At 39.7% G+C, this 26,839-nt stretch overlaps 1 protein-coding gene across 2 annotated transcripts; it reads left to right on the top strand.

Annotated features, from left to right (window-relative positions):
* Nucleotides 1-1,045: 1,045 nt before the first annotated feature.
* SLX9 (SLX9 ribosome biogenesis factor) lies at nucleotides 1,046-25,572 on the top strand. 2 transcript variants are annotated; one of them, XM_081312627.1, is made up of 6 exons: nucleotides 1,046-1,214; nucleotides 5,226-5,334; nucleotides 12,235-12,300; nucleotides 19,542-19,698; nucleotides 20,490-20,555; nucleotides 22,622-25,572. In XM_081312627.1, exons 1-6 carry the CDS (start codon nucleotides 1,086-1,088, stop codon nucleotides 22,746-22,748), a joined length of 654 nt encoding a protein of 217 aa, XP_081168753.1. In that variant the 5' UTR covers nucleotides 1,046-1,085; the 3' UTR covers nucleotides 22,749-25,572. The 2 variants fall into 2 exon arrangements, with proteins under 2 accessions (XP_081168753.1, XP_081168754.1); XM_081312628.1 differs by lacking the exon at nucleotides 12,235-12,300.
* The last annotated feature ends 1,267 nt before the right edge of the window (nucleotides 25,573-26,839 follow it).

Here is a 26,839-nt window from a genome sequence, read left to right on the forward strand (position 1 = left end):
CCCTCCCCCCCCAAATATTTTTGGGAATATTAAAAGGCAGATCCCCAAAGGATCTTAAAGGCAGAAATCTTTCCCCCCCCTCTCTGCCCCAAACAGAAACAAGGTCTGCAGACATGTAGATTCGATAATCTTGTCAGAAAGATTGGAATCAGGAAGCTGGGATTAGACAGATCCCTAGAATCCATAATGCCTCACACCAAAAAAATCCAAAGGTCATTAGCCACAGCCCCTAGAAACAGGATATGACCTTTGAGACATAATAGGATTAACACACCACCATCAGAATACCAGAAAGGCACACTCACTCAGGTCGAAGTTCATGCCACAGGAACAACTCCAAACAAATGCCCACAACGTTTTAAAAACCCACTCCCTACTACACGTGGTCAGTTTTTTCCAGAGCCATCTTTCTGTCTGGTTCTCCTCTTCAATAAACTACAACCTTCTTTTTAAAGCAGTCTGCATGTTTGTTTATTCCCAGCTTGGACTGGGCCCTGATAAAAACCCACTCCCTACTACACGTGGTCAGTTTTTTCCACAGCCATCTTTCTGTCTGGTTCTCCTCTTCAATAAACTACAACCTTCTTTCTAAAGCAGTCTGCATGTTTGTTTATTCCCAGCTTGGACTGGGCCCTAATAAAAACCCACTTCCTACTACCCGTGGTCAGTTTTTTCCAGAGCCGTCTTTCTGCCTGGCTCCATAAACTACAACTTTCTTTCTAAAGTAGTCTCCATTTTGCTTATTCCAGGTTTGGACTGGACCCTGATGAAGATTTTCCTTTCAACACCCCCTTTGCACAGGTGCATCTCTTGAGTAAGCGTCCTAAACCTAAACTCTTATTTCAACACCCTGCTGGCCGGAATCTCCTTCAAACTACGAATCCCGCCCGGCTAAACTCGTAAAGAAGACGGCAGCCCGGAATGAGCAACGGCTGCCGCCCCCTCGTGGCCATAAAATGGTGGCGGCGGACCTTACAGCGCACGCGCCGCACTTCCGGGGGAAGCTGCTGGCGAGCGCGTGGTCTGTTGTGGCGCGCCCCCCCCTTTCGCTGTCGCTCTCGCGCGTTGGTTCCTCTTGGCTCGCTATGGTGGGGAAAATAGTAAGGCGGAGGAGGCTCCACCAGCCCGCGCCGAAGCCGACACAGCCGCAGCAGAGTGGGGGCGAGGAGGTGCTTTCGGCGGCTGTGCTGACCTTCAGCGCTAACACCGGAAAGGTGGGTGGTGACGGTGCGAGGAGGCGGCCATGAAATGAGAGAAGACGAGAACGCAAGAGACACGTGCTTCTTGGCGGCCGATGCTTCTTAATTGTCCCTTCCCGTGCAAGGCGCCTGGGCAACGAGATTGGCAGGCTTGAACTCTTGTTCGTTCCCTAGTTGTGCCTTTCTAAGAAAGACGCGTACGTCTTCCGTGAAAAGAGCGTCAGTAAGACCAAAGCTTGCCCAAATACTTTTGCACTAGGGAAGCGTTTCTTTGCTTTGCATCCTAACTCCCTTTATGCTGAGGAGTAAGAGCCATTAATCGGAGGAAGCTAATTGCCGCTGAGACACTTTGCACGCGATTATTTTTTTAGAACGTCAGGATGGTTCATAGTTGAAAGGGACGTCTGACGAGGGAAATGTGCAATTACTCATTTTTACCTAATGTTTCATTACCATCCCTTCCCTCCTCCCCGTTAATATAGATCGTTTACGTATCAAGTAGCAACACGGGTTGCTGCTCAGTGCCATCCTCTCATTAATGGGCATATTTTATAACTTGTGTTCTCTATTTGCATTTCGCTGGCTCTTTTGTGAAGGTTCCATCATGGTTTAAGGTTGAGGTCCCCAAACTCTTAAGCTTATTGACCTGTTCATGGAATTTTAAGATTATTCGTTGATACCCAAATATTATAGGAAAATAATCTTATAAATATTACTTTAACTGATACTAAGAATAACAAAAGCATAAACAGGCAAGTAACACATTACTGATAGAACTGATAGAGACAACTCAAAGCCATTCTCACTGGGTAACACTATTTTACACTCGTCACCTCACTTTCAGAACTAGGGACTGCCATGAAGCTGTACAGAGGGGTCTATAGAGACCCCCCCCAAATATTGGCTCCAATTAACTTTCCATCGTTTATTAATCTCCTGCTGACTCCCAGACATTGGCCCACTGACCCTTTGGTGTTCATATTGATTACATTGGGGAATCCTGGTTTAAAACAGATTGCCATGTGGCATCTTAATATGAGAATATGAGATACTACCTTGGTGCAAACCAAGCTCTGTCTAATCTGACTTTTTAAGGAGTTGTTTTTTTTTAAGCAAAGGACTTGATTCTTATTGAAACTTTGCTTTAATCACCAATGTAGAATCAGGATATAATGGAGGCAGCTTCAGTTAAATACAATATAGCACCATTGTTAATCTTGCACCATATGTCCCCAAAAGGTAGCTACATTACAAAAGGAGACAGATAAATTACAGTTTAAGTTTGGACAGATAGGAAAAAGTGTAACTTGTCAATGGAAGCTTTATTTTGTTAACCATTTGTCAAGTTCATGCCTTCCATTTGGTAATACTGGAGACAAAATGTATAGGAATTCTCCACCAGATGGTGATATGACACAGGTCTGGATCTTTCAGAAGAATGCAAAGCAAAGCAGCCTTTTATCAATGTGTTTATTTGGTACAGGAAATTTCATGAGTGTATGCTGGAAAATGTCTCCAGAAAACAAACTAGTATCCTTAAAGCAATATTGAAAACTGTTCCATAACTGGAACAGCAGTTTGGGAATTATCTATGCATATAATATGCATAAGATATTGCTTATCTTATTGTGAAAGTAAGGAGAAATTTTCTGAAAGTGAGAACACTTAATGGAATGGCTTGCCTCCCACAGTTGTGGGTGCTCCATCACTGAAGACTTTCAAAAATAGAACTGGACAACCATTTGACTGACATGGTATAAGCCTCCTGTCTTGAGCAGGATTGGACTAGAACATCTCTGAGACCCCTACCAGCCTTATGATTCTGTGTTTTACGTTCAACTAATTTTCAGTTTTCCTTTGTCATTTCATGACAGTCTGAGAAAGGTCATTGCTGATTTTAAAAAAATCCTATGTCTAAGAAAGAAGAAAAATGAAGTTGATTTTCATTTAAGCCACAATTTTTTACAGTAACAACACTGATGTTGTTTTGATTCTTGCATTCTTGAATAAAATGGCAAAAACAGAATCTTCATATACATCAATATAATTAAAGTGACATTTTGAGGAAAGAAAAGAAAAAGCACCCCCAACAAACAAACCAATGTTCTTGTAGAGATTTTTATATTTATTTTATATTTATTTATTTATTGATTAGCCCTTGGGCCATATCAAAGTGCAAAGTTCCAGAAACAAATTATTACTACAATTTGATAAAAGCAATTTAAAATGGAATTAGATAAAATGCAATTTAAAATGAAATGGGAATAAAATAAAATGAAATTGGAATAAAATACAGTCTAAAATGAAATTGGAATAAAATACAATAATTTAAAATATAGATAAAATATGATAAAATTATATTTCTGTGTCACCCCTGCAATCTACCCCAATCAGTCCTACATATGCAGATCTCGACTGAACCATTTTGCTTAAGTACTGTGCTGTGTTAAATGTTATTTTCAGATTCTGGCCGGACATAAGGCAAGTTGTTTTGATATGGGGATCCTAATGGGTCATTAGGGGACGCGGTGGCTCAGTGGGTTAGGACGCTGAGCTTGTCGATCTGAAGATCGGCAGTTTGGCGGGTCGAATCCCGAGTACCGCGTAGCAGAGTGAGCGCCTGTTACTTGTCCCAGCTTCTGCCAACCTAGCAGTTCGAAAGCACGTAAAAATGCAAGTAGAAAAATAGGGACCACTCCAGTGGGAAGGTAACAGCGTTCCGTGCGCCTTTGGCGTCTAGTCATGCTGGCCACATGACCACGGAGATGTCCTCGGACAAGCGCTGGCTCTTCGGCTTTGAAACGGAGATGAGCACCGGCCCCTAGAGTCGGAAACGACTAGCACGCATGTGCGGGGGAACCTTTACCTTTAATGGGTCATTGGTTTGGTATATAGACCAAGGTACCTGTCTCTCACCCTCTTATATAGGCAACAATCAAATAGGATGTGAGCCATCCTATTTGATTGTTGTAGAGCAGGGGTGTCAAACTCAATTTCATTGAGGGCCCCATCAGCATTGCGGTTGCCTTCAAGGGGCCGGGTGGGTATGGCCAGGGTGGGCATGGCCTACTGGGTGGGCGTGGCTAGAGTGCGTATGGCTTACTGGGTGGGCATGGCCAGCTCTACATCGTTCGCATCAAGGATGGCAGTGGGGGCCATTCCCTCACTGTTTCCAGGATGGCTTCGCGGGCCACATGAAACCACTTCGTGGGCCAAATCCGCCCCCCGGGCCTTGTGTTTGACATGTCTGTTGTAGAGATTTTAAAGCCTGTTCCATAACTTTTGGTGGATAGACTCAGAATAATTTTGTCCCTTCATTTTAGAGCAAGATGGTTGTTCTATCCTGAGTACTTTGTGTTATGGTACATTGGGTACTGCATGTCTTTTAATATTCCCCTCTTCCTTGCATTGATTGCTGTGTTCATGTTAATGGCCAAGACCAAACACAGTAACTGTTAGGTAAATCCTAACATCTCCTGATCCAAGGAGTTCCCAGAATTTGCTGCGGGAAAGAGCCGTCCCAAGAAAATGTGGAAAATGTGATTACTGGTTATCAGCAAACTACGAAAGCAGTTGAAAACCACAAGATTTTGTACCTTACTATTCCTTACTGTTTCTGATTTTCTTGGCATTCTCTGCAACTTGCATCTGTTTTGAATTTTTAAAAAATCTTCATTTGCATTTTGACCAGAACATACGTTACTCTACTTTACCTTGTCCTTGCTATGGGACAAATCTGTGTTGGACTGCAACACATCCTGAAGTAGTATAAGTTAATAAGCTAAATATGGTAAATAATCAGCTTGAAGAACAGGGTAGTGATTACATAAAAACAAGATACCAAGTGATTTGAAGTATTATATGTTCTGGAAAAACACTAGCAGTGTTTGCATACTACAGATTGGATTTCAGTAAACATACCTCTTTTAAAGGCAGAAATGAAGTTAATGCTCCAATTCTGTATATCAAAATGGAAACAATGATTAAACATTGGCTCTATCCCATCTTTATTTTTGTTCTTGTTAGGGCAAGGGAGTTCTGACATCGGACATTTTTTCTGGGGTGAATATTGTTCCAAAAATTCTGGTGAAGAAGTTGGACACTGATTCAAGGAATCTTTTTTCAGTCATAAAAGGTAAGAATTGAGTGTCTTCGCACATGCCTATGTCAATGAATAAGAATGTAAAAATGGATAAAATTTGTCTTCTGTAATAAAGATAGATTTGATTTGAAACTGATAAATTGGATCAGTCTTTATTTTCCCCTTCAAGGAATAGAAGTGGAAATGCCTTCATGTTGAACAGAATACATACTTTTCTTCATGCTTAGCATCATGATAACAATGATTCTTTTGCTGCTTTTCTGCTTTGTGAGAAATAGATGATCTCAGGGGACTGGAATTCTTCCCATTAAGAACTGTCTGTGATGTGATCCTGGTTGTCAGGGCATGTGAATTGGATTCAGTTCATCTCCCTGACTTAAATCAGTGCTTGCTCCCAAAAGCACCGATTTTACTCAAGTTGGGAACACTCTGGAGTTCTCAAAGTTTATCTTTGTGGGGTTTTGCTCATAATATTCTTCCATCCCTGACTGTATGAAGTGCATTTATGTCAAAATTGCTCAGAAGAGAATGGAAAACTGCAGTGCAAAAACTTATTGCTGATTTGTTTAATGCCCTGTATTTTTAATGTAATAATGCTGTTAGGCTAATCTTTTCCTAAACAAGAACTAACAAAAATGACTGTTGTAAAATTATTTAACTTTTGAAAAACGTCCTAGTTACTGTTATTTGTTACACTGTTACACAGACATATACACACACTAAGTATCTTGTGATGCTTCCTGTCCCTTATGATAAATTTTCATAAAATGTAGGAATTAGTCTGAGAATGCTCTGCATTTAAAAAAATATAGATTTTTTACCTCTTAGTGCTTAGATATGAGCAGCTATAAGCCAGGCATGACGTTCCCCCCCAATTTCTTTTTCTTATAAGTTCTTGATTGCTTTTAGTTCAAGACAAAGCTCTTGGACAACTGCTCTTATAGTATTGATAATCCAATACAGTGTAATATTATTTAATAAATTCACTGTGGTATGGCAAACGTGTTGGCAAACTTGCACCCTCCAATTGATTACTATCCAGCCATTAAAATTCTTTATATTTTTACAACACAATTAGCTCTTATCTTGTAAAATTTTCAGAACTTTTATGAGCTAGAGCAGGGGTGTCAAACTGCCAGCTCACGGGCCAGATGCATCATGCTGAAACAAGACCCATCACATTGCCGGCAGTGTAAAAAAATGTCACGATACATCGCGACACGTCACATGACGTTGAGAGTTTGACACCCCTGAGCTAGGAGTTACTATTTCAAGAATCTCAAATTATCTACTCTGTAAAATCACATGTTTTTAAACTCCTAATGTTTGAATCAAACATTTATTACATTCAATACTAATATTTTGCAGTTTCTGTGGTAACTAGATTGCAGAATGAATTATTTTCATGAGGCTTACATTTTTGGAAATAAAACAGCCAGGTCTTAGAACATAACACTGTATACAGATACCATTAGGTCTGAGTTTTCAGTAATAGAGGCTGTAACATCCAGATGCAGCCTATTTTTTAAAGCGTTTATTTGCTGCTGCTTCATTCTTTGTTTTTCTTACATTTTGACTGATTAAGGTTCTGGAGAACTTGACTAGACATCCCTTAACATCCTTCCTGCTGATTCTAATAAAGGTTCTGGGGGTTTTTTTCAAAAGGATGAGCATAATTTTCATTTGCATATTTAATAACTGATAGAAAAATGTTTTCTAGGCCTTTCTAGAAGGAAAAATGTTGTGTGTAAAATGAATTAACAGGCTACTGCCAATACTATGGAAGCAGATTTTTGTTTGTGCAGTGGAACTTCTCCCTTTCCTTCCTGCTTGTAAGAGTTAGTTCTCATACCATCAATACTATATCAGTATGAACTAGATACGAACAAATCTGACCACGCAACAGCAAAGGACAGATGGAAAAAGGCCAGTCCATAGAAAAGAAAAGAACAAGCAATATATAGTGGAGGAGGAAAAATGTCAAAAAGAGTTTGAACATTACTTCTCAAATATTGCTTTTAGAATCATACAACCACGTGGCTGGAAGGTATCTTGGCAATTTCTGGTCCAACACCCTGCCCATGGCAGGAGACCTTATATCATCTAGATAAATGGTTGTCCAATCTTTTCTTGAAAACCTCCAGAAATGCTGCACTCCCAACTCCAGGAGGCAAGCTGTTCCATTGGGTAATTGTTCTCACTGTCAGGAAGTTTCTCATTAGTTCCATGTTGGATCTCTCTTTAAGGAGCTTCAACCCATTGCTTCTTGTCCTTCGCTGGGGTGCTTTGGAAAATAAATCGATCCTCACCTTTCTGTGGCAGCTGCTCATGTACCTTTTTATCTTTATATTGCTTATTTTATATTTACAGTGAGGGGAAAATATTTGATCCCCTGCTGATTTTGTACATTTGCCCACCGACAAGGAAATGATCAGTTTATAATTCCAATGGTAGGTTTATTTTAACAGTGAGAGACAGAATAACAACAAAAAAATCCAGAAAAAAGCATTTCAAAAAAGTTATAAATTGATTTGCATTTTAATGAGTGAAATAAGTATTTGACCCCTTCGCAAAACATGACTTAGTACTTGGTGGCAAAACCTTTGTTGGCATTCACAGACGTTTCTTGTAGTTGGCCACCAGGTTTGCACACATCTCAGGAGGGATTTGTCCCACTCCTCTTTGCAGATCGTCTCCAAGTCATTAAGGTTTTGAGGCTGACATTCAGCAGCTCGAACCGTCAGCTCCCTCCACAGATTTTCTATGGGATTAAGGTCTGGAGACTGGCTAGGCCACTCCAGGACCTTAATGTGCATCTTCTTGAGCCACTCCTTTGTTGCCTTGGGTCATTGCCATGCTGGAATACCCATCCACAACCCATTTTCAATGCCATGGCTGAGGGGAGGAGGTTCTCACCCAAGATTTGACGGTACATGGCCCCGTCCATTGTCCCTTTTATGATGTGAAGTTATCCTGTCCCCTTAGCAGAAAAACAGCCCCAAAGCACCTCCATGTTTGATGGTGGGGATGGTGTTCTTGGGATCACAGGCAGCATTCCTCCTCCTAACACAGCGAGTTGAGTTGATGCCAAAGAGCTCGATTTTGGTCTCATCTGATCACAACACTTTTACCCAGTTCTCTGAATCATTCAGATTCAGATGTTTATTGGCAAACTTCAGACAGGCCTCTACATGTGCTTTCTTGAGCAGGGGGACTTTGTGGGTGCTGCAGGATTTCAGTCCTTCACGGAGTAGTGTGTAACCAGTTGTTTTCTTGGTAACTATGGTCCCAGCTGCCTTGAGACCATTGACAAGATCCTCCTTGAAGTTTTGGGCTGATTCCTCACCTTTCTCATGATCACTGAAACTCCACGAGGTGAGATCTTGCATGAAGCCCCAGACCGAGGGAGATTGACAGTGTTAAGTCCGTAACGGTCCTGGTTTTACCCCACACCAACACAGGCAAGAAATACACAGGAAACCGGGAAACAGGAACAAACGTTTAACATGCTGGAAACGCAAACAAAGTTAGCACTGGGAGTGGTTTGCTCCCAGTGATCTAAATATCCTGCCCTGCAGCTCCACCCTTCCCTTCCCAGCAGACCAACAGCCTGGTGGTTAGGCATAAATCCCTCCCCCCTCCGAGGTTACAGCCCTTGATTGCCCTCCGCTGTCTGCACAACTCTCTGTTCCGCTGTCAGCTCTGCTGTCTGGTAAGTCCCCTCTTTCCATTTTGAGGGTACAGCTTCTTAGTCATTGCTAGCAAGCCAAGCCTGTCTGCGGAGGTCTTCCCAGCCACCTGGGGGTGCTAGAGCATTTTCCAAGCCCATCAACTGTTCGGTGGCTTTATAGTGCAGGCGCTGGACTTTCCAGCCGATGGCACCCCCAAGAGGATGCAACCGCCTCTTCCACTCATCCGGAGGTATCGGAATCAGTCGCCGGGGTTCCCCCCAGCTTACTGGCTGCGGGCCCGAAGTCCACATGTCCCAGCTGATCGGTGGGACTCCCAGATGGTCGGTGGTGACGTCTCCAGCATACCGACCTCCCAGCTGATCAGCGGAGCAGCATGTGACTGGCAGTGCAAGCGGCAGTGAAATGGGCGATTGGTGGCCACGTCGGGCGTTTCCCCCACCCAGCTGATTGTCGAGCCCGGGTCTTTACAGGTGGCTCCCCCTACCAGGGGTCCACCTGGAAGATAAGAAGACACATGTAAGGATGTGTTGAGGGACCAGATGCCCGCCTTTCCCCCCCCCCCCGGCTTACCCGGGTATTGGTGATGGAACCTGCATACCAACCTGGCAGCATGCACATCCGGTTCCCCCACCCAAGATGCGTCCGTCACAGGATACCCCACCCACTTCACCAAATATTGCAGTTGTCCCGTTCGAAACCAGGAGTCCAGGATTTCCTGCACCTCAAACTGGTCCCCTTGGACAGGGCCTGGTTTCTCTTCCTCGGGTCTACAGGGGTTGTTCCTAGCCGGTTTTAAAAAGCTACAATGGAACACTGGGTGTACCTTTCCCAAGGCCCAGGGCAGTTGCAGTCTGACGGTCACTGGGTTAATGACCTGGGTGATCCGGAAGGGGCCCAGGTATTTGGGGGCTAATTTCTTGCAGGGCACCCTTAACTGTAGGTATTTGGTTGATAGGTAAACTTGGTCCCCCACACAGAACTGTTGCTGGGGACTTCATTTTGTTGTTGGCCTGGGCTTGTGCACTGGCCTCTGCTTTAACCAAGGCCCGTTTCACGTACCCCCCCCCCCCCGATGTGGGTTATTCATTCTTTAGGTTGGTATTTTGTGTTTTTTCCAATTAATGAATAATTGCACCAACTTTATTGAAATGTGTTTTTCTGGATTATTTTTTTTTGTTATTCTGTCTCTCACTGTTAAAATAAACCTACCATTAAAATTATAGACTGATCATTTCTTTGTCAGTGGGCAAACGTATAAAATCAGCAGGGGATCAAATACTTTCTTCCCTCACTGTATGTTCTTATGGCTGTACAAGTATGAATCATGCTTATTCAAATAGAACTAGAGGAAGAACTAGTCCGTTTTTCAAATAACTCTTCTGTGGCAATTACTCTTTTCTTTCATTGCTACTAGAAATCAAATTGGAAGGACTATAATGTGGTTGAAACAAGCTGTGGCTTTCATTTTGTTGCTTTGACTTTATATTAAATCTCGATGACCTTGCCATTCACACATATCTGTCCATGCCAAATTAGGATATATGCTGAAGCATTCAACTGGAAGAAGTACACAGTTTGGAAATCCAATAAGTTGCTAATGAAAATGCCATTTCACAAATATTGAGTGAAAAAAAGAGCAAGCTTTGGTGGTTGTCAGTGTCCTCTTCATGTAGATGATAGTGCTAAAAATAATATCAGGAAAGGGCAAGAATGATTTACCTCTGTTTGAAATCCATTTTACAAGTTTTCTGTTTTGATACCTGAACAAGCAAAACTGCAGATTAGAGGTCTATTAAGAATGTTGCGGTTTGCTTCTGAGGATAAATCACACAAAATCCTACACAGTTGTCTGCCTCTTTCTTAAAATATCCAAGTTCAATCAGGGGTTGCCATTAATATCCCATTAATGTAGTACATGAGGGGCATGGTGGCTCAATGGGTTAGGACGCTGAGCTTGTTTGGTGGGTCGAATCCCAAGTGCCGCATAACAGAGTGAGCGCCTGTTACTCGTCCCAGCTTCTGCCAACCTAGCAGTTTGAAAACATGTAAAAATGCAAGTAGAAAAATAGGGTGGAAAGGTAACAGCGTTCCATGCGCCTTTGGCGTCTAGTCATGCCGACCACGGAGACGTCCTCAGACAAGCGCTGGCTCTTCGGCTTTGAAATGGAGATGAACACCGGCCCCTAGAGTCGGAAATGACTAGCACGCATGTGCGGGGGAACCTTTACCTTTACCTTTAATGTAGTACATATTGAAAGGGGGATGTTTGTCTTTTCCCTATACTATCAGGAAAGAATAAGGAGTAAGGTGCAGACTATAAGGTGCATGTTCTTTGATCAGTATTTCCCTTCTGAATCGATTTCACCTATTTCATTAAAACTTGGTAGTTTTTCGGCATCATGAAAGGATATTGGTTTCTATCACTTTTCTGAAGATAAAAAGCAATTGCAATAATATTTGGTTTTTTTTAGGATTTATGTTTTAGTAATGACCTATAAAGCCCTTCATGGCATGGGTCCGGAATACCTTGGGGAGCACCTGCAGCCGGCGTCAACTTCCCTCCGCCCAGTACGCTCCCACAGAGAGGGCCTCCTCAGGGTGCCACCGGTCAAAGAATGCCGACTGGTGGCCCCCAGGGGGAGGGCGTTCTCTGTGGGCGCGCCGGATTTATGGAACCATCTTCCGGTCGAGCTCCAGATGGCGCCTGATCTCCGCTCATTCCAGCGTGATCTTAAAACCCACTTTTTTGAACAAGCTGGCCTGGCCTGATAGGCTGGGGTTGGGTTTTATAAATTGGTTTTAATTTTAATTTGTACTAATTTATTACGGGCATTGCTATTTAATTACTTTTAATAATTTTTAATTTTTGTATCTTGTTTTTATTATGTATTGCCCTGTTCACCGCCCTGAGTCCTTCGGGAGAAGGGCAGTATACAAATTACATTAATAAATAAATAAATAATAAATAAATGTTTTGTTTTCACATAAAACCTTATTAAAGATATCAATAACCCAGTAATTGAGTGCTTATGGACCTGGCACTCCAATCATGTTATTTATGTAGCATATTTTAAGTGTTTATTAATTATAAAAGACAGAGACACTAGATGTAGCTGTTTGATATGTTGTTTTATTTTCTGTTCAGTTAATTACATTTATTTCTAATACTATCTCTCCAAAATCCAGATTTAAAATTGGAGTGCATGTAGGGAATATTCATTGATATTCTCTAACTTTTCAGATAAAGATGAAAAAGTAATGTCTAAGAAAGAAAAAATGAAGATGCGGAAGGAGAGATGGCTGCAAAGTTAGTATTTGTTTCATGATTTTCACAGATAGCTGGATTGTTAGGTACAGTATGCCAAACAAGAAAATGCTCCTGGAAATATGAACAAGAATCAATCTGAACAGTTACTTTTGACAAAGGCCCATTATATATGATATGGGGTGGGATGTTATGTATAATTCCACTGGCTCAAATTATTTCAAAAATTATCTAATTTTCTTAAATACATAAAAATTGTACTATGCTTCGATAACCAGAAGTACAGGCAGGATTTCGAAGAGGCAGAGGAACTAGAGATCAAATTGCCAACTTACGCTGGATCATGGAGAAAGCTAGGGAGTTCCAGAAAAACATCTACTTCTGCTTCATTGACTATGCTAAAGCATTTGATTGTGTGGATCACAACAAACTGTGGCAAGTTCTTAAAGAGATGGGAGTACCAGACCATCTTATTTGTCTCTTGAGAAACCTATATGCAGGTCAAGAAGCAACAGTGAGAACTGGACACAGAACCACTGATTGGTTCAAAATTGGCAAAGGAGTCCGGCAAGGCTGTATACTGTCGCCCTGCCTGTTTAACTTACATGCAGAGCACATCATGAGAAAGGCAGGGCTAGATGAATCAAAAGTTGGAATTAAGATTGCAGGGACAAATATCAACAACCTAAGATATGCAGATGATACCACTCTAATGGCAGAACGTTGCAGGTGAAGAAAGAGAGTGCAAAAGTTGGGTTGAAACTTAACATTAAGAAAACCAAGATCATGGCATCCGGCCCTCAATTCTTGGTAAATAGATGGGGAAGAAATGGAGGTAGTGACAGATTTTATTTTCCTGGGCTCCAAGATCACTGCAGATGGGGACTGTAGCCAAGAAATTAAAAGACGCTTGCTCCTCGGGAGGAAAGCCATGACAAATCTAGACAGCACACTAAAAAGCAGAGACATCACCCTGTCAACAAAAGTGCGTATAGTCAAGGCTATGGTCTTCCCAGTTGCAACGTATGGCTGTGAAAGTTGGGCCATAAGAAAGGCTGAGTGCCAAAGAATTGAGGCCTTTGAACTATGGTGCTGGAGAAGACTCCTGCGAGTCCCTTGGACTGCAAGGCATTTAAACTGGTCAGTCCTAGAGGAGATCAACCCTGACTGCTCTTTAGAAGGCCAGATCCTGAAGTTGAAACTCAAATACTTTGACCACCTAATGAGAAGGAAGGACTCACTGGAGAAGAGCCTAATGCTGGGAAAGGTTGAGGGCAAGAGAAGAAGGGGATGACAGAAAATGAGGTGGCTGGATGGAGTCACTGAAGCAGTAGGTGTGAGCCTAAATGGATTCCAGAAGATGGTAGAGGACAGGAAAGGCTGGAGGAATGTTGTCCATGGGGTCGCGATGGGTCGGACACGACTTCGCAACTAACAACAACAAAAATGCTTAGATATATGTATACTAAATACAAATGCTAAATATATAGTAGATTGTCATGTAATGTCTTTTAATTACGAAAATATACCATACAGAAGTAATTCCTGATTCTATAATTCTATAAATTATAATTTTATAATTTCTAGGATTTTTGCCCCAAATCTAAGATTTTGCCTAAAAAAATTACATAAGAAGTAATCATGTGAGCCATATTTTGACTGTTGAGAAGGTTAGGCTTCCGCCTGGGACAGGCAGATAAATGTACTAGGAATGGAGAATCCCAGGCCACTTTGGTGTTCTGTATTGTCTTTGATGGCTAAAATTCTCTGAGGTTATAAGGTTTAAGGTTTATGGTTTATTAAATTTATATGCCGCCCTTCTTCCTGAGGACTCAGGGCGGCTCACAACAATAAAAAGTTAAAAGATATAAATACAAAAATTAAAAGAGGATTATACAATATAAGAAATAAGTACAATTTAAACCAATAAAAAAACCAAATTTAAAAACCATGATCAGTCCAGGCCCGCTTGTTGGAATAACTAGGTCTTTAGGTCACGGCGGAAGGACCGAAGGTCAGGGGCCATCCGCAGCTCTGGGGGCAGTTGGTTCCAGAGGGTCAGTGCGCCCACAGAGAAGGCTCTCCCCCTGGGGGTCACCAGCTGGCATTGCCTGGCCGATGGCACCCTGAGGAGGCCGACTCTGTGGGAGCGAACTGGGCGATGGGAGGTTGACATTGGCAGCAGTTGGTTTCGCAAGTACCCTGGGCCTAAGCCATGTAGGGCTTTAAAGGTGATTATCAGCACCTTGAATCGCACCCGGAGGGCAACCAGAAGCCAATGCAGCTCGCGCAGGAGTGGTGTAACATGAGAATATCGAGATACTCCCATAAGCACCCGTGCGGCCGCATTTTGCATCAGCTGAAGCCTCCGGGTACACTTCAAGGGCAGCCCCATGTAGAGAGTATTGCAGTAATCCAGGCGAGAAGTGACAAGGGCATGGGTGACTGTGCATAGGGCATCTCGGTCCAAAAAGGGGCGCAACTGGCGTACCAGGCGAACCTATGCAAAAGTCCCCCTGGTCACGGCACTTAGATGATCTTCAAAATTAAGCCGTGACCCTTATAGAGAAGCTGCAATGATTTCTCATTGGAGGAGAAATATAGTAAGTACATGGAGAAAACTGGAGGAGACATTGGTGCTCCCTCTGCCTGTTTCCAGGGAGCCTTCTTAATTTTAATTGATAAGAGCATGGTTTTGTGTGTGTTGAATACTCCTGTTCCCAGAAGCAAACATTAGAAGACAATGCTGACTTAATGTTTAATATTTTGGTCTAAGTTGTATTTCTTAGTTAGGATTGTAATGTGCATTTGATTTTCAATCAGATCTAAGATCCCTTTGAATCCACATTGTCAGTTACCTCGTTTCCTCACCTTCACACACTGCACTTCATCATACATTTTAGATAGTTCCAGAAAAGGGAAAGGCAAGTGTAATGTCTTTGGCTACCATAAAACAAATGGGGCAGAAGCAGAAAGGAAAGAAAATAATGAGCAACTCGTGACAAGAAATATGGGATTTCATGATTCAGAACAAAGGAAGTGGAGTGAACAAAGGAACATAGACATCTGAAGCCTCTTCATAAGTGGAATCCTGGAAGGCCTGTTAACAGCCGAAATGGTTTCCTGTGAGGACATTTTAATAACCAAAAATTGTTTCTCAGGATAGACAAAGTGTGTTTTTAAACCATGTACTGATTGCACTATATAGATTTTGGCAAACAAATATATCTCAGTGAGATGTTTCATACCAAGATAAAACCTCAGTTAACTCACTGAGGATTCATTAAAGATAACAGTTATTTTAATGACCTCTGGACAATAAAATGAATAATGATAAAATGAATAATAGTACAAATTATAGAACCAATTTCACTCTTCAATCTTAGAAGGTCATTAGCATCTCTATGATTTGAACTTATAAATACCTGATGTAATGAGAGAGAATGATCGGAGAAGAAAAATAATGAGACGTAATAACAGCATAGCTGTTTTTAGAGGGCAGAGATTTCCCTACAATTTGTTAGCTAGGGAGGAAATTAAAAAAGAAAGTCTGAAAAAAAGTCTTATCTTGTACTCTATTCTTTGGGAAATAGATGAACTACTGAAGGGAATGGGAAAGTATACAAAAAGTAAGTGATTCAGTTCAATTGAACTGTCACAGGGTGACCCTTTATTTTTATAGATAAAGGTACAGTGGAAAGAAGAGAACCATTTTGGTGTAATGGTTAAGATACTAGACTAGCATCCATGAGACCATAAGTTCAAGTCTCGCCTTAGGCACGAAGCCAGCTTGGTGACTTTGAGCCAATCACTTTCTCAGCCCTAAGAAGCAGCCAAAAATCTTGCCAGGAGAACTGCAGGGATTTGTCCAGCCAGGCACTTGCCAGGGGTCAAGATTGAGTTCACGATGTATAAGAAAGAAATACGTGAAAATAAAAATTTACTATTCCCTACAGCTGAAATTAATTAGGAAATTGATGTAATGTTGCATTTTTTTTTACTTCAGCAATAATCAGTTACAATTATATGCCTAGGAAACAGATGATTTACTTCCTTAAACATTAATGTAATAAACTAATTGTTAGACTTAATTACTCGATTAGCAAATGTAATTCTGTAGCTATTAAAGAATAGTTTTTGCAGATATATTTTCATCATCTTTGGGTTGATTTGCCTTCTGCTTGATTTTTTTTGGGGGGGTGGGCAGGGAAGACATTCTGTTTTTGTCCTACTTTTTTGACAACTGGAATAATGGAATAATAGCAAGTTTATGTATTCCAGTCCAGCCACAAATAAATCACGTTAAATTGAGAAAAAGGAAGAAAAAGAATTCAAATTTTAACTACTAAAAATGTACCCCTGCATCTTAGCCCCTAAAATGATTTCATTGGAAAAGAATTCAAAAGTAGTTATGTGCAAGCTTTAAGTAAGTGACATTTTTGGAAAGCTTTGAAATAACACAGCTTCGTAACTGCAGACCAAAAAAAGAAGTGTTGCAGAGCTGAAAAATACTGACAACTAGCTGAGAGAGTGCTTCCAAGGAAAAGTGTATACACAATCCATATTTTTCATAAGCATCTGTAAAAAGCAACCATGACAGGTCAAATGTAGGTTGTACGTTGAGATGTCAAAACACCATAAATCAAGGATGAAGGAATTAAATGAACAGGAAAGTACAATAATGTAACAGAATGTTTCTAGCTCAATAGTTCATACTGAGAAGGAGGGGAGGGGAATCCATAATAACATTGTGTAGATCTTCAGCTAAGAAAAAAGACAACCAGATTGAACTAATATTCAAGCTCAAGACATACACTTTCCCCTCTTTTTTTGAACATTACAATAATAGGATTTCTGAAAATTATACCAGGTCTTTGAATACATTGCAGTAAAATTGGCTGATTGTTTGAAGCTATTGAGCTTGTACTGTTCAGGCTAAAAGTGCTATCATTTCATTGTTGTAGCCCTGAATGAATAAATATTTCTTTTTCGCTCTTTCCTTCCATCTTTCATTCTTACCGAATTACCAGAAACCTTTAAAAGATCATTAGATCAGAACAAAGCTAAAAGGGTAGTAATATTTTTTTCCAATTTACAGAGAATTTACAATTTAAGTTGGAGAATAAATATCTTGGCAGCATGACTAAATAAACTTTAGATATTTCCTGGATGAAGTAATTGCATAAAATGTTGAAAATTTTATTGATCAGATACAAATCTTTCCAAAAGAAAGAACAGAAAATGCGTCTGTTGCATATAAGAAAACTGATGCTACAAATAGGGAGAGTAAAACCAGTGCTTTAGATTCCTGTTTCTTAACACTTTAAAAGGGCAATAAACTATTAATTATTGAATGTATCATAGGTCTATTTTCAGTACAAGACCTATGAAGTAGGGAGGGGTGCTTCTGACTTTGTGTACTCTTTGCCTTTATATAAGGAGGATGTGGTTTCATTTACTTGCAATAGCTTTGCACTAAAAAATAGGGGTGATTCAAGAGAGATTGCAGAATACCTATTATGGACTAGACTATTATAATTCAGGTATTTTAACATTTTGTTTGATTTTTTTTAAAATCTAAGCAGTAGCAGCAATGTTGAAATAAACCCATTGGCATAAACCTTAATCTCAAAACCCATTTAAAGAAAGGCCCTGACAGATATTTCGTGAAAAACTTAAATAAATCTGGTGAGATGTTCAAGATAGTAAATTCTTACAGGTAGTCCTTGGGTTATGATCCCTTGTTCAGTGCCCATTCAAAGTTACACAGAGCTGAACAAGGGAGATATGTGACTGGCCCTCCAATATGCCATTGCAGTTTCCGAACAATTTGGCTGCTTAGCAACCAGCTCTCAACCAGCAAAATCCATTGGGAAACTGGCAGGAGATTGCAAGATGCTCCTACAAGTTGCCCCCACTACTTTTTTGCCTGCCCACACAGGCTGTATAGCCCCTGTGGCATGCTTTCCTATGATACCTGCCCATGCTCAAAGCAACTGCTCACTCATGCTCTATAGCACTTGTTCGCTGCACCCACCCACTTGCACTCTGCACTGCCTGTCCAATGCCTGTCGCACCCTCCCATTCATAGTACTTCCCTACCAGTTTGTTTGCCTGGGACTTCTGTCTATGTCATGGTCATGTGAGGTGCTCACTTAATGACCCGCACAGTGCTGGGGTTACAAAAGCAACCAGGACTACTCCGATTGCCATCACTAAGCAATGCGGTCATGTTACGTTGCACTTTACAACCACATTGCTCTTAGCAATGGAGATTCTGATCCCCATTGACATCATAACCCAAGGGTAACCTGTAATGTAGATCAGAGGTCTTCAACCTTTCCAGGCTCAAGCACCGGAGGGAAGGAGAGCAGCTTCAAAATTGGTGTGTGTGCGCATGGGGCCCACACACACTGGTGAAGCTCTAGCAGCCCTGTTCACACATGTGGCTAGTGCTGTGCACATGCACGAATGGCCGTACACATGCGTGAATGACCATGCACCATGGCGGCTAGCAGCATATGCACAAACGGGCTGTGGACACCTGTCCTGCACTAACATCCCCGTTTTCACCTGTGCACATGTACAAATGGGGCTGTGGCCACTAGCATGAGGGGGGGAATGCGCACCCACACGTGCATGCACCAGCCAGCCGTTTCCACGGCCCCTGATGTAGATGCCTTGTTAAAAACAGTGAATTCTTTATATTTGTCAGGTTTCTCTAGAAAGGTGGCATACTTGGAGCAGAGGCTCATCTAAGGGCGTTAACCCAAGGATAACACATGAGAGAAAGTGTTCCTTATATTTGCCTAGTTTGGGGAGAAGAAGAATATAAAATATGAATTTTCAAGTATCTTCAAAAATTATTCCTTTCCCAAGTCATAAAACCTAATGTATGTATTTTTGTGTGTATTCATTCTTTCTATTTGTTTGTATCCCACCTATATTATTATTATTATTTTAATATTTTTACAAGGCAGTGAACATATCCAACATCACCTTCCTCCTCCTATTTTTGCCTTAACAAAAACCCTGTAAGATTCATTTATTTATTCTTTGGATTATTGATTCACAGCACCTTGTTCCATTAATCTTACTGCTGATTAGATTGCATTTTCTTATTTTTGGAGCATTGCAATTTAAAGTTTACATTTTGACAAAACACTAATAAAATCATTTTAATTATTGCATTTATACTACAGGACTTATTCAGGCAATAGTACACAATTTAAAAATTAGTTTAACATAAGTACTTTCCTAATAGATGTTTCTCCCTTAAATAGAAATTGAGAGCATTAAGTTGGCAAAGCTGCAGCAAAAAGCAGAGGCAAAGCGGAAAGCTACTCCAGTTGTTGGAGATATGCATTCATTGATGGATGCTCTGCCTGAACTTTCAGATCTGGTGACAGTAAGCAAGTTCTCCAAACAGCGTAATAAAATGTAAGTGTTTTGAGTACTTTTAATAGATTGCTCTGATTCTTCATTTAAACAAACTGGCTGTATATAAGAAAGCTTCACGGTCCTAGGGCCTAGCTTTGCTTAGTTAAATTAGGTTCTAGACTCATAAAGTAAAAAAAAAACCCTCACTTTTTCCTGTTAATCAAGATTATGAAATAGCTTATTTGTTAGCTCCTAGTAAGAAGTGTGTCATGGTTCCGACAGACAGAGACGAATAAAGCAGAACTCTGAGGCCAAGTGTGCTTTCAAAATTTTCCAATCCTTTGTAGACTGAAAAGATGCAAAGGTACATACTTGCTTCAAAAGAGATGGGCAAACTCCTGAAAGCATGTTTAAACTAAAATAATGACTAAAGAACAAGATTTAGTACCCTGAATATTGAAGGTTAAGGTAAATATTGGTAAATAATTGAAAATGTAAAGTTTGAACAATGATCTTTTAAGGTTATTATTCCAGAAATGTATGTCTACAGACAATTTTTCAATAAACTTATCAATTTGTCTTAAAGTAAATTCTCAAACTTAATTTATATTTTTTTAAATAATTGTTTTGCCATTGTGTAATTTAGCAGCTATTCAGTTGATAAGTCAGTAGATGAGAAAAATGAGGTTTTCGGGTTATTTTCAAAGTTTGAATTAACAGAGTTCTTCCTGTCACAGAAATGCTATTTATCTGGAGTTCAAAGTAACACAAAACTGTTCAGAAGTGATGAACACTTTTAGAAAACAAAACTACGGGCAGAATGCATTAACTATTATTTTTGTTTTCTTTAGGCAGAAAAAGAAGAAAGTGTTGACAAATTTCAACCAGATGAAATCAGCCCAGAAATGCAAGGTCTTGTAAGTATTTGACAGGAAAAGAAGAAATGACACCAAAATCTGCTGTATCACAATTGCAGGGCAATTCTGTCGTTTTGCTGTGAGAAAAGTAGCTGCACTGAGATGTTAACCAATGTGATGAAGTTGTTCAGATTCAATTCTTAACCAGTAGCAAGGCAATAGCAAAACAGCTGTAAAAACAAATTCAAAACCAATAGTACTTACACCATCTCACATTCTCTAGCAATTTGTTGCTATCAAACTACCATGCAGCCACTGACATTGTCCCTCATTGAGCAGTGCATTAAAGATGCTTATGTATGTTGACCAATAATGTTCCTTTACTTGGCATTTAGTATGCAACATATACTATTGATATTTGATCTGATTTGCTGTTTAGAAATAAAATAGAAAAAAACCCAAGGCAATCCAAATCCTGGTAACAAAGTGCCCATAATAATTGAGAAGGTTGTACAGGTAAGCAACCATTCAAGGTTACAACAGACATCGTCAGAGCTACTTATGACCTGGTTCTGAAGTTCTAATGACTGCACATACACACCTGTGTGGTAACATGATTGTACTTGGGGCACTTGGCAACTCACATTTATGGTCATTTACAGAGTCTCAGTGTCATGTGACCATGATTTTTTTTATTTTTGCTGGTTCCTGCAATTTAGTTCTGGTTTCTAACAAAAAAAATGCCCCCTTGAAGGAAATGGGTTCATTTAATGACTACAGTGTTCACTTAATAACTACCACAAAAAAGTTGTAAAATCAGACACAGTCAGGTGTCGATCTGTTTAATGACCTCCATGACATATGACTGTAATTACAGGCTCAGCGATGGTTATAAATTTGAGGACTATGTGTAGCCAAATTGGGGGAAAAACTGGGACATTCTAGGTGATGTTTTGCTCTTAGAATGGTCTTCCCCAATCTTGTGCCTTCCAAATATTTTGGATTTTAACTCCCATAATCTCCAGCCAATATAGGCTTTGAACACATTCTGGTTGGGCTTAATTTACTATATATATGGAAGACAAAAGCTGCCATAGTAAAACAGTACTTCTGCTCCTAAAAAATCAGTAGCAATTAATGGAAAGTATGCCCTATTTACTACTGCCCTCTTTTATCTCATCCCATTCTGTTTTGGAGGGCTTATAGCCCTCAAGAGCATCTTGTTTATGGGGAAATGGTTTATATGACTACATAAGAAATATGTCAACTCTGTAAACATTGGATGTTCCCACTCTGACAACCGATGAAAATGCAGCCATTTCCGCTTTGCTTTTAACTTGCTTTTTCTTGCTTTTAGAAATGAGGTGCAGAAGGGGGGTTTGGGATGGATGCTTGAGCTCAGCTAGCCATAATATTAACGCTGCTTTGTGGGAAATCGAGGACAAACTGATAACGGTTTGGCGGGCTGAGAAGCTGGAGAGAAAGCCTGCATTTCAGGCTAATTGGAGAATGTGATTTATGATTGCTTATTGGGGGTGGGAATTGCAATTTGTTACTTTGTATCCAGGGGAAGGGATTTTAATTTTGGGTTCAACTATGTAGTGCCGATACTTTGTTTCCTGAATAAAATGTTCTCTAAGGAAGAATTCTTGCCTTGAAGTTCTTTTGATGGGTTTCATCTATCAGAACTATGACATGATACACAAAATCAGGCTCTGTAATTTAGTAGAAACATTTTCCTGTAAAGAAGAGGAAACTGCTTTGTAAAAGTTCATTAATATATCTTTTTTTTACAAACAATAGGACAGTGGGTGAGCTAATGTGACTTTAATTTCTCTATATTATGAGAATATATGTTGAGAGCATTGGCAATAGGATTTATTTAAAATGTAATTCTTAGATTACTCTCTTCTCACGGATTACAGTATTCAGTGTATGTATGTTAGCAGTTTGGTTATGTCAAGTTAGTCATACCTGAATACATTAATATATTGTAGCAAAATATTTTGCTTTATGTATATTTTGTTAGGAGATTTCTGCATCCCTCACAGTCTCCAAGAAAAAAAAAGTTGTAATGCCAGCAAATTAACTGATACATTTTCTCCTTTTCTTCCTATTTTTCCCAGGGAGGAGGAAGTGGCACAGTTTCACAAGACTATATCAAACCCTTTATTCAGAGCCAACCCTCTGTCAGTCATTAGTGAGCATCTTTCCAAAAGATTGAAGCAGGAGAAAGAGGAAGAACCACTTTAATACCATGACTGAGGATGTTTAAAAACTCCAGCAACTGACTCCACCGTGACTTTATCTGTACAGCAGATTAACGTAACGTTCAGAAACCAGAGGAAGAGAACCAGTAACTTTGTTTGATGAGCATAGAAATAAGATGACCAACATCAATTTGTGCACTTTGAGTACTAGTTACAACTCTGGATTGCTTTGTTGGAAACTTGTGGAACTCTGTAGATGTAAGACTGTTCTAATTTCCCAAATTTATCCTAATTATACTTCAGGTCTTTTTGATTCCCTCTCTATAGCTTCTGTGAAGTAATGTCTAAACCACCAACTTTCTACTTCTGAGTAATGTAAACTTTTTTGTTTCTTTCTGTGAGCAGTTAAATGGCTGCCTTTAGAGAATTGTTTTGGTAAATGCAGTGTTGTAATTAATAAAAAAAAGAGCTTTGCTTCTCTTTGAAAATAGGCAAAACCACTTTTTTAAAAATTTGAAATGTGGTGACACACTTAAGAACGTACATATTAGATGTGTAACATTCAGTTTGTGTGTGTGTGTGTATTTGTATTTGTGTGCGTGCACGCACACACACACACACACACACCAGTGTTTGCCTTTATAATACATTGGTCCCTAATCCTTCTGGCTCTGTGAACCAGCAGTAGCAGTGGTGGGGGGAGAGAATGGTTTTGGGCATGCCCATCACTTGCGCAAATGGAACTTCATGTGCTCATGCACCACTTCCGCAGCCCAGTTCTCAATGAGTTGTGGGTCAGTACAGGGCTACGGCTCAGGGTTTGGGGATGCCTGGCATAACATACATGAAATTATCTGCTCTAGTTGAAAGTGGACATTACTTATAAACAGTTTATAAGATCTATGAAATTAAACTATAACACAGCGGTCCCCAACCTTTTTGGCATTAGGGACTGGTTTCGTGCAAGACAATTTTTCCATGGACTGAGGGGAGGGAGGGAAGGAGGAGAGCGCAACCTAAATCCCTATGCAGTTTACAGTAAGGTTCACCCTTCTATGAGAATCTAAAGCCTGTTGATCTGAAGTGGAGCTGAGGCAGTGATGCTAGTGCTGGGGACAAAATTAATAGCCAAATGTTGAAATATACAATATATACAAACCTATACAGGCATTATGGAAATTATTCTTCCTTAAATTGTTTCTGGGAACTGACTGAATGCTTCCACCCATCTGTCAATAGAATAGACTTTGTTCCACAGGAGACCTGATGAAACACTGGAGCAAGTATGTTAAATGTTTGATGTGTCTTTTGCTATTGAAAGTGAAGGAATGGGGTTAAATGAACTGAGCCCAAAGGAAACACATCATTGAAAACATGTTAAATTGTGAGAAGTTTGGGAAAAATCCTATTTTTTGTAAGAGTGATTATAAGTGTCCATTAAAACTAGATTTTCCTTAATCGAGCATGATTCCTTGGTGACTGCATAGGCACATCTATATTGTTTTCCTGGCAGCAACACAGTTGATTTTTTACTGCCATTTTCTGGGATAGTTTTTCAATTCAAGTTCCAAGATTAGCCTATTGTCGTGGTATTCTGTGGTGGTCAGCCAGATGCTAACAAGTCAAACCCTCCTTAGCTTTTGAAGATCAGTCAAGATTGGTAATTTTGTATAAATTTTAAATAAAATTTAAGAAATTCTATAAATTTAAACATGTAATATTACACTAATCAAGAAAAATAATTTCTAATTAATTTTTAGTGCTCAGAAAGGTTTGCTTTGTCTATGCAACAAAAAGCAATATAATAGTAAATGTTCCTAGTTCTATCAGCCAAAAATTACTGCAGCACTGGAACACTCTTTTACAATCATTTTACAATTAAAAAGATTGGTCTGCTGAGTTAACAAGGAAGGTCTTTATCCTTATCCTAATATGTTCGCTGTTACGTTCAAGTTAACTTGCATTTAGTATGCAGAGGGAAAATTTTGTAAGAAAAGAATATATTAACATGTTAACATAGTATGTGAATAGATGCAATATTTTTCAGTTCTAGCATGCATATTAGGCCACTGGCCTAAATGTTGGCAAATCAGAAAGACTGAATTGGTGACAACTATGGAGAGTTGCTGCAGTCCCTGCCTCTGCTTACTATGCTCATGATTTTGGTCAACTATGCTCAAGGTTACCTTTTCTTACTTTTTCTGAGAGCAGGTAAAGATATTTTTATCAGCCCCTAAGCTGATTCTCACATACCCTGTAATTAGTTTTAGCTGAGTTTTTATAAGACAAGATGATATGGTATGCTGATTATTTCATTAGATTGTATTGATGTCATTGTTTTAGCCTCCTTGAATATTATTTGGTTGAAAGGCTAAATCTAAGGATAAAGGATAAATCTAATAAAGAAGCAACATTAATGCATAGCAATTAGTCTCTAAAAATAACATATATTTTCTGTTGGAATATGGATCCTGTTGATTTTTTTAGTAATCAGAAATAACTAACATAACGGTTGGCAGATTTTCATCAACTTTGCTTCATTTTGTACTTGCTGACATGTTTTTTTCTGTTATAAATTTATAACTTTTTCTATACAAAACATTTTCATCTAAATCCACATGTTTAACAAGAATTCCTGTTACCTGAACAGGTAGGAGCAGTTGTAGGGATAAGTGAGTCTGACTATGGGAGGATGCAGCCTGTTTTCAATTTAAAGTTGCACCATGTTTGACTGATCATGTACCAATTGTCTTTAAATACACTTTGGAAATTTTGTTTGAGATATGATATTGCGAAACACAGGACAATGCTTTTTAAATCCTTTATTGCATATTAATTCATGTTCATTATATTTATTTAATAAATATGCCAGCCAGCTACTTCAAAAAGTTCTTAGTTCTCTATGTGGTAGAATTAAGATTTATGTCTGATTTCTGAGAAGTGTATAAACACATCTGAGCTTGTTGCATTTGTACCACAAGGTAGCCAAGAAAAAAAAGTTAAAGAAGAATGATTGTTGAGGCAACAATCCAAATATCTGCTTTCTTTTAGAAAGTGAGGTAGGTTGCTAGCAGAATTGACTATCAGGAGTGCTGACTCATACCCAGATTTCCACACAGGTAAGTGTTCCAACTGTAGCTTAAAACAAAAAGCTTGAGGGGGCAATATTTCAACTGATGTCTACTTAGTCATTTGCAAGAACACTGCATGAAAATTCTTTTCACTAAGAAAATTAATCCCCCCAAGTTGATTATATAGGGACAATATAGGGGTGTGTCAGCAGCCCTTGGCCTACTCTAGCCAAAGATGTATCCCAGGAAAAAGTTAATGTGGTTGTATCCTCTGCATAATATATATCTTCTATTGTCTAGATTTTCATCAAATTAAATTATTTTAAATACTGTTACTTCCAAACCAATTCTGCTCTATACTTGAGAGAAAATGCAAAATTGCTCAAGCTGTGACTTTTATCTACCTAAAATATTGTCATGACTGATCATCCAGAAACACTTGTCTGGCAAGCGAGGGTATGCACAATCATGCTTGTCAATTCTCCAAAGGACACTGGCAAAGAGAAGGACAGATAGAGGCACTTCGAAGGAAATAGATTTGCACAGAAAATAAGGAACAATTTCACATGCCATTCTGGAAGCATCTTGCTACATTTGAAAATAACACATGATATAGAGGAAATATAATGTACATTTAATATTCAATTTACTGTAAGACATCATTAACCATGGCTTCATAGAACTATTATTTAGAAACTTAATCTGAGTATCATTTCAATTCTTTTAAAAAGTAGAGGGGAGAATACTGGTTTGAAGAAATAAGATCATTGAAGAGAGATGGTGCTCTACTGAATAAAGCATGACATGATGGAATGAGTCTATGAACAAGGACGTAATGTGGTGAACTACAGTGAAGTGGCAGTTTCCAGGAAGGAGAAACCACATTCCAAAGGGGGGCTAGACAACATAGCCCAGAGCTGGATCAGAAACAGGAAGAAAGTTATGACAGCCACTCCCTAGAATTTCCCAGGCATATCCATTAGGGTGAGAGCAATACTGGTTTAGTCAGGCATGATTCTGTCTATTGAGTGTAAGCAAATAAAGAATTGAAATTTGGCTGGAT

The sequence above is a fragment of the Vipera berus genome, assembly GCF_964194415.1.
Source record: "Vipera berus genome assembly, chromosome: 1".
Lineage (NCBI taxonomy): Eukaryota > Metazoa > Chordata > Lepidosauria > Squamata > Viperidae > Vipera > Vipera berus.

Coding starts and splice junctions, on each gene's coding strand:
- SLX9 (XM_081312627.1), top strand. CDS start 1,086: ATGGTGGGGAAAATAGTAAGGCGGAGGAGGCTCCACCAGCCCGCGCCG. Junction 5,335..12,234: donor TCTTTTTTCAGTCATAAAAG/GTAAGAATTGAG, acceptor CTAACTTTTCAG/ATAAAGATGAAAAAGTAATG. Junction 19,699..20,489: donor TCCAAACAGCGTAATAAAAT/GTAAGTGTTTTG, acceptor TGTTTTCTTTAG/GCAGAAAAAGAAGAAAGTGT.